General features: G+C 41.5%; 1 protein-coding gene across 2 annotated transcripts; it reads right to left on the bottom strand.

Moving 5' to 3' along the window:
- Positions 1–361: 361 nt before the first annotated feature.
- On the bottom strand, positions 362–7,656 carry snapc1b (small nuclear RNA activating complex, polypeptide 1b). Of its 2 annotated transcripts, none has more exons than XM_035743016.2 (10): positions 7,376–7,656; positions 7,037–7,196; positions 6,678–6,818; positions 6,332–6,439; positions 5,974–6,129; positions 5,806–5,862; positions 5,550–5,612; positions 5,031–5,148; positions 4,854–4,919; positions 362–1,141 (listed from the first exon to the last, which is right to left on the bottom strand). In XM_035743016.2, exons 1-10 carry the CDS (start codon positions 7,504–7,506, stop codon positions 1,101–1,103), a joined length of 1,041 nt encoding a protein of 346 aa, XP_035598909.1. In that variant the 5' UTR covers positions 7,507–7,656; the 3' UTR covers positions 362–1,100. The 2 variants fall into 2 exon arrangements, with proteins under 2 accessions (XP_035598909.1, XP_035598910.1); XM_035743017.2 differs by having other exon boundaries at positions 7,435–7,638.
- Between the last annotated feature and the right edge of the window lie 949 nt (positions 7,657–8,605).

Genomic DNA, 8,605 nt, shown 5'->3' with positions numbered 1-8,605 from the left:
CAGAGATTGATAAAACAAGTGTAAATCTGATCTGGGGATTAGATTAGTAGTTCGTATTCTCATTGTGACATAATATAGTACTAAAAACCACGCACACACAGCCGCTTGACACGAGTCACCCATGAGTAGAAGTTAATCATGTGCAAACACACTAACAGAGAGGAGAGCAGTCCATACGGACCTCAGAGGTCATACAGCCAGTGCCATCCAGCTAAATTGCCTGGATGCCCATTCAATCAAAGATACACAAACACACCCGCGCACACGGAAACATACAAAAACGCAAAGTAAGATGGTGGGCAAGACAATAAAGACTGGAATGCAGGAACCAGGACAGCATAAAAAGGAGAAACCACAAACATTCTGTAAAAATGCATTTTTATTTTTTTAAAGTGACGTCATATAAACAGATCTCAGAACTCATACTGCTTGTACCTAGCCTTGTTACTGTTTCTTATTGTGTTACTATTTCCTTATTTCAAATATTTGTCTTACTTTTTAACTGCAATGTTGGGAATGGGCTTGTGAGTAAGCATTTCACTGTAAAGTCCACACCTGTTGTATTCGGCACATGAACAATACATTTTGATAAAGAGACATACATATGTGACAACATTATGTTCTCCGAACTCATAACTCCATAACAGTAATAACATTTGATGTTCCAACAACAGCATCAAAAACATCATAGGCAATTGAAAGGGAACTTGGTTTTTGACGTAATTTAACTTTTTGCTCAACATTTTCAAGAATCAAGTAGTTAATAAAATTGTCAGTGATGGAAACAAATTATCCATATCATTGACTGAAACCAGCACAATACAATTAAAATGTTTTACTGCGACATGAACAAAATCTTTGCATGTCTTCGAAGCCTTCATAAATGAAGGGTAACACCTAGAGACTAACTTCCTTATGTGCCAGACTTTAAAAGCATTGCATTTTGAGCGATTAAACAACACCTATGGTGAAACCAGATGTATGCTGGATAAAATCAGTTGTACCAAATATGATGATGGTGGTTGTACACAGGGATTGATGTCTGACTGACTCTAAACCAACCCAACTCGTCGGGCAAAACTTTTTCCTCTTTCGTGATGTCACCATTTGAATTTCCTTTTCTTTTTCTTTTTCGTTGTTTCTAAAAATGGGACAAGCAGAGAGCAAAATTCATAGCATTACACTTCTATTCCTGGGGCAGCAGTAATTGGGCGTTGGGCCAGTAATCGGGAATTGCTGGATTGAGTACCTGAGCTGACAAGGTAAAAATCTGTCATCCTGCCCCTGAACAAGGCAGTTAACCCACTGTTCCCCGGTAGGCAGTCATTGTAAACAAGAATTTGTTTTTAACTGACTTGCCTAGTTAAATAAAGGTTACATTTAAATAATAAATAAAATATTCCGAACTTCATTATTTTTTCACAATATATCGTTTTGACAATATCACAATATTATTTTTGCACTAGTTGGCTGTACCTGCACCAAAACTCCAGTATTTTTCCTTCATAGCCTGTTCTCCATGTTATATTTAAATAGGGAGCCAATTTGTTTTCAGCACCTATTTCCATGACTGATCAAACTCGTTTTCTCATGGGTCTCTTGTCCCTCTGCAGCAGACAAGTGACCAATATGTTTTGAACATCGAATTTCAATACATATCGTATCGGAACCTACACTACCGGTCAAAAGTTTTAGAACACCTAATCATTCAAGGGTTTTCTTTATTTTTACTATTTTCTACATTGTATAATAATAGTGAAGACATCAAAACTATTAAATAACACATATGGAATCATGAAAAAAAAGGTTAAACAAATCCAAATAGATTTTATATTTGAGATTCTTCAAATAGCCACCCTTTGCCTTGATGAAAGCTTTGCACTCTTGGAATTATCTCAACCAGGTTCATGAGGTAGTCACCTGGAATGCATTTCAATTAACAGGTGTGCCTTCTTAAAAGTTAATTTGTGGAATTTCTTTCCTTCTTAATGTGTTTGAGCCAATCAGTTGTGCTGACTGGCTCAAACAATTGTGCTATTAAATAACAAGTTAGGGGTGGTATACAGAAGATAACCCTATTTGGTAAAATACCAAGTCCATATTATGGCAAGAACAGCTCAAATAAGCAAAGAGAAATGACAGTCCATCATTACTTTAAGACATGAATGTCAGTCAATACAGAACATTTCAAGAACTTTGAAAGTTTCTTCAACTACAGTCGCAAAAGCCATCAAGCGCTATGAAACTGGCTCTCATGAGGACCACCACAGGAATGGAAGACCTAGAGTTACCTCTGCTGCAGAGGATACGTTCATTAGAGTTACAAGCCTCAGAAATTGCAGCCCAAATACAGTGGGGAGAACAAGTATTTGATAACCTGCAAAATCTGCAGTGTTTCCTACTTACAAAGCATGTAGAAGTCTGTCATTTTTATCATAGGTACACCTCAAATGTGAGAGACGGAATCTAAAACAAAAATCCAGAAAATCACTTTTGTATGATTTTTAAGTAATTAATTTGCATTTTATTGCATGACATAAGTATTTGATCACCTACCAACCAGTAAGAATTTCAGCTCTCACGGACCTGTTAGTTTTTCTTTAAGAAGCCCTCCTGTTCTCCACTCATTACTTGTATTAACTGCACCTGTTTGAACTCGTTACCTGTATAAAAGACACCTGTCCACACACTCAATCAAACAGACTCCAACCTCTCAACAATGGCCAAGACCAGAGAGCTGTGTAAGGACATCAGGGATAGAATTGTAGACCTGCACAAGACTGGGATGGGCTACAGGACAATAGGCAAGCAGCTTGGTGAGAAGGCAACAACTGTTGGCGCAATTATTAGAAAATGGAAGAGGTTCAAGATGACGGTCAATCACCCTCGGTCTGGGGCTCCATGCAAGATCTCACCTTGTTGGGCATCAATGATCATGAGGAAGGTGAGGGATCAGCCCAGAACTACACGGCAGGACCTGGTCAATGACCTGAAGAGAGCTGGGACCACAGTCTCAAAGAAAACCATTAGTAACACACTATGCCGTCATGGATTAAAATCCTGCAGCGCACGAAAGGTCCCCCTGCTCAAGCCAGCGCATGTCCAGGCCTGTCTGAAGTTTGCCGTTGACCATCTGGATGATCCAGAGGAGGAATGGGAGAATTGGTCATGTGGTCTGATTAGACCACAAATAGAGCTTTTTGGTCTAAACTCCACTCGCCGTGTTTGGAGGAAGAAGGATGAGTACAACCCCAAGAACACCATCCCAACCGTGAAGCATGGAGGTGGAAACATCATTCTTTGGGGAAGCTTTTCTGCAAAGGTGACAGGACGACTGCACCATATTGAGGGGAGGATGGATGGGGCCATGTATCGCGAGATCTTGGCCAACAACCTCCTTCCCTCAGTAAGAGCATTGAAGATGGGTCATGGCTGGGTCTTCCAGCATGACAACGACCCGAAAAACACAGCCAGGGCAACTAAGGAGTGGCTCCGTAAGAAGCATCTCAAGTTCCTGGAGTGGCCTAGCCAGTCTCCAGACCTGAACCCAATAGAACATCTTTGGAGGGAGCTGAAAGTCCGTATTGCCCAGCGACAGCCCCGAAACCTGAAGCATCTGGAGAAGGTCTGTATGGAGGAGTGGGCCAAAATCCCTGCTGCAGTGTGTGCAAACCTGGTCAAGAACTACAGGAAACGTATGATCTCTGTAATTGCAAACAAAGGTTTCTGTACCAAATATAAAGTTCTGCTTTTCGGATGTATCAAATACTTATGTCATGCAATAAAATGCTAATTAATGACTTATTCATACAATATGATTTTCTGGATTTTTGGTTTAGATTCCATCTCTCACAGTTGAAGTGTACCTGTGATAAATTACAGACCTATACATGCTTTGTAAGTAGGAAAACCTGCAAAATCAGCAGTGTATCAAATACTTGTTCTCCCCACTGTAAATGCTTCACAGAGTTCAAGTAGCAGACATCTCAACATCAACTGTTCACAGGAGACTGTGAATCAGGCCTTCGTGGTCGAATTGCTGCAAAGAAACCACTTCTAATGGACACCAATAGGAAGAGACTTGCTTGGGCCAAGAAACATGAGCAATGGACATTAGACTGGTGGAAATGTGTCCTTTGGTCTGGAGTCCAAATTGGAGATGTTTGGTTCCAACTGCGGTGTCTTTGTAAGACGCGGTGTCGGTGAACGGATGATCTACACATGTGTATTTCCCACCGTAAAGCATGGAGGTGGTGTTATGGTGCTTTGCTAGTGACCCTGTCTGTGATTTATTTAGAATTTAAGGCACACTTAACCAGCATGGCTACCATAGCATTCTGCAGCGATACACCATCCCATCTGGTTTGGGCTTAGTGGGACAATCATTTATTTTTCAACAGGACAATGACCCAACACACACCTCTAGGCTGTGGAAGCGCTATTTGACCAAGAAGTAGTGCTGCATCAGATGACCTGGCCTCCACAATCACCCGACTTCTACCCAATTGAGATGGTTTGGGATGAGTCTGACCACAGAGTGAAGGAAAAGCAGCCAACAAGTGCTCAGCATATGTGGGAACTTCTTCAAGACTGTTGGAAAAGCATTCTAAGTGAAGCTGATTGAGAGAATGCCAAGAGTGTGCAAAGCTGTCATCAATGCAAAGGGTGGCTACTTTGAAGAATCTCAAATATATTTTGATTTGTTGAACACTTTTTTGGTTACTACATTATTCCATATGTGTTATTTCATAGTTTTGATGTCTTCACTATTATTCTACAATGTAGAAAATGGTACAAATAAAGAAAAGTCCTTGAATGAGTCCTTCACCCCGTGTGCCACAGCCCTTACATACCTTGAGCTTCAAGTTGACTCATGCACCACAGGCTGGTGGTTTTCAGAGCTTCTTCCCTTGCAGCGCCTATTGGACATACAGATTGTTAGTTGGACACACAGACTGTCAGTTGATCAGGGCCATTTTAAGGTGATGTGAGGAACAGGCCTACTGGCAGGGGGGTACATAGGGACTTGCCTTGGGTCAGATGACTGGTCCTTTGTTTGAGTGACTTGTGTCTCTTATGGTGCGACGTCTCCTTAGCAAGCACCACCTCATCCCTCTCAACCTGCCGGTGTCGCCGGGCCTTGGAGGCCTTTGGAGAGAAACGTCACCACCATTCCAGTCATTACAGAGATTATAATTAACCGGAACCAATTAACTTGAGATGAGACAAAAACTGGGTCCCACTTTATTTGAAGTGCATCTTATTAAGGCTTCATAAAGCATTCATATAGGCTTCATAAGCACTACATAAATGGGTCACTAATCATCTATAAATGTATATGCTCTATAAAGGATTAATAAATGTGAACAAATAAATGGATGGTTATGCCATCTTATGAATCTTTATAGAGCATGATATACGGTTATAGATGATTTGTGAAGCATTTATGTAGTGTTTATGAAGCCTATATGAAGCCTTTATGACGCTTTCATAAGATGCACTTCAAATAAAGCGTGTAAAAGTTTGAACATAAGAAAAACTTTACAAACCTCCACTATCTGACCATATGATTTAGACTTGATGGATGCAAGAAGCTGAGCTCGCTGGGAACTCTGGGAAGAGAATAAAAGAGAAGACATGTTGACCACAGGGCCAAAGTCATTACTGCAAGACATATGTATTGAGGGCAGTGGAGAAAATCTGTGGACACGACACAAATAATAAGCAGTCTTAATTCAACATAGGGGTGAATTTTGAACAAAGAAATCTTCTGATAGTTGTTTATTTTGGTATATTAAAACTCACCTCTTGCTTATTTGAAGTTCCCTCGCCGCTATCTCCATCTACTCTATCTTCCGAACCCTAAACATAATTTAACATAAAGCACACAATCTTAGCATAACGGTAGGTGTATCACACACTTTCCCTCTCTCTCTCTCCCACACACACACACACAATGAACAGATCTCTAACCTGAGCCTTCTGCCAGTTGTAGAATCCCACGACAGTATTGTGTAGCCGTGGCACCAAGTTCTTGTGGATCAGATTGATGGATGGGTCTGGCTGGCCTGGCTTGGCTGAAATTGATGCCTTCACCTGCTCATAGTGCTCATGTACGTTCGCCAGCTCCTGTGTTCATCCATAGAATACACACAGTAACATGTAGGCCCTAGTACAGCATCGACACTAGTAATGCCTCTTAAACTACACGTACCCCGGTTTATAATCTCTGAGAAAGTAAAGACAAAAGTATCCTTCAGGCACTTGTCTACCATTCCAACCTGCTGCTTGTGTGCGTGTGTAGGAGTACATGGCCATTCTACTAGCTCACCTCAAGCATGTCCATGCTGACCAGCTCCTGTGGCCGGGCCGCTCGCTCAAGGAAATCCTCACACACGGTTATTGAGTTCTTGTTGCTCTTCTTCACATTGAAAATCAGCTGAATCATGTAGATGGATTGTAGATGGATTCAAATAAATCAACAATAAATGTTCCTCACGGCCTTCATATAAAACAATGTTGTTGAGGCTGTAGCACAAACATTTGTTAGTATTTCAAACACATCTAACCCTTTACTCATGTGCAATCATTCAACTAAGGATGATTCTGTATTAACTCTACAGGGTCTATCCATTTGTTGATGTGGACAGCAAGCTAAAGAAGACTTGAGATCTTACTGGCGTTGGCATGACAGTGAAGTAGAAGGCTTTTTGTGAGATGAGCTGTCTGATGATGTAGACCACATCAAAGTGCTGGGCACTAACTGCATCCTGCTGGAACTTATTCACTTCCTCCCAGTCCTTCAGGGCTAGCCTTGTCTGTAGACAAGAGACAAATAACAGCTTATGTTAAAAAGCCTGCATTATATGTGAATAATGAATGAACACAAATGCAAGTGTATACAGATTAATTGAATGCGTTTGTGTATGAATATGTGATCCAAGACTGACTTTAATTGTATCTCAAACATTCAATGGTAGTTCTGCTATATAGTGGGTGGTGCAATCTGTATTTCAGTGAAACCAGAGTATCTAACCTTTTCCTTTGGTGTGGACAGTTGGCAGTGGTATAGCCCATAGAGCAGGTACAAGGCCCCAACTCTAATCTGAAAGGTGTAAGGTGGCAGAAAGTATGTGTACGCTGTAGCCAGGACTTCACGAGTGAATAGCCTCTTTAGATTGTTTTCCATTTTTCCACTGTAAAAGACACAAGAGAGACGCAAATATGGAACCGTTTACATGACAACGTTACACTCATCGCAGCACTCTGGGTTGAAACACGTGATGCTAATGAAATTCACCGAGACAGACGATATACTATATTTTACAGGTGACGGAGCAGTAGATTTTAGTCTAACAAAAAAAGAGAATCTCACTAGAAAATACTTTGGAACTTCATCTCTTTCCATATGGTCAAGAATAGCTCGTATCGCACCGATTCTGTCTGCTGAAATCTACTCAGCAACATCTCACAGTCTGCTTTAAGACGGTCTTTGCAGTAATCCATTATCAACAACTTTTCCGCAATGTGTTTGGCTGCTTGGTTAAATAAAGCAAGGAAAATTGTCCCAACACATTGCAATTAACCAGCTTGTTCGACTCATCAACGACCACAAGCGCATTGCTGATGACGTCATGTGTTTTGCTACAGTGCGGGTGTCAGGACAAAATAGTCTGAGCGCAACCACTAAGCCGTATGAGCACAACGCATTGGAAGATATACTACATGACCAAAAGTATGTGGACACCTGCTTGTTGAACATCTAATTCCAAAATCATGGGCATTAATATGGAATTGGTCCTCCCTTTGCTGCGGCAGGGTAGCCTAGTGATTAGAGCGTTGGAAGGTTGCAAGTTCATATCCCCGAGCTGGCAAGGTACAAATCTGTCATTCTGCCCCTGAACAGACAGTTAACCCACTGTTCCTAGGCCGTCATTGAAAATAAGAATTAGTTCTTAACTGACTTGCCTAGTTAAATAAAGGTAAAAAAATAAAAATAACAGCCCCCACTCTTCTCGGGAAGGCTTTCCATGAGATGTTGTTACATTGCTGCAGGGACTTGCTTCCATTAAGCCACAAGAGTATTAGTGAGGTCGGGCACTGATGTTGGGCGATTTGGCCTGGTGTTTGATGGGGTTGAGGTCAGGACTCTGTGCTGGCCAGTCCAGTTCTTCCACACCAATCTCAACAAACCATTTCTGTATGGACCTCGCTTTGTGCACTGTGGCATTGTCATGCTGAAACAATAAAGGGCCTTCCCCAAACTGTTGCCACAAAGTTGCAAGCACAGAATCGTCTAGCCCGAACCATGAAAAACAGCCCCAGACCATTATTCCTCCAACTTTACAGTTGGCACTATGCATCCGGGCCAGTAGCGTTCTCCTGGCATTTGCCAAAACCAGATTCATTCATCGGACTGCCAGATGTTGCAGCTACGTTGAAAGTCACTGAGCTCTTCAAGTAAAGCCATTCCACTGCCAATGTTTGTCTATGGAGATTGCATGGCTGTCTGCTCGACTTTATACAACGGGTGTAGCTGAATCCACTCATTTGAAGGGGTATCCACATACTTTGTATACGGTAGCAGTCAAAAGTTTGGACACAC

This window comes from Oncorhynchus keta, chromosome 29 (genome assembly GCF_023373465.1).
Source record: "Oncorhynchus keta strain PuntledgeMale-10-30-2019 chromosome 29, Oket_V2, whole genome shotgun sequence".
Taxonomy (NCBI): domain Eukaryota; kingdom Metazoa; phylum Chordata; class Actinopteri; order Salmoniformes; family Salmonidae; genus Oncorhynchus; species Oncorhynchus keta.
Note: the sequence above shows the minus strand (reverse complement) of the source record. Positions and strands in the feature narration are given on the sequence as shown.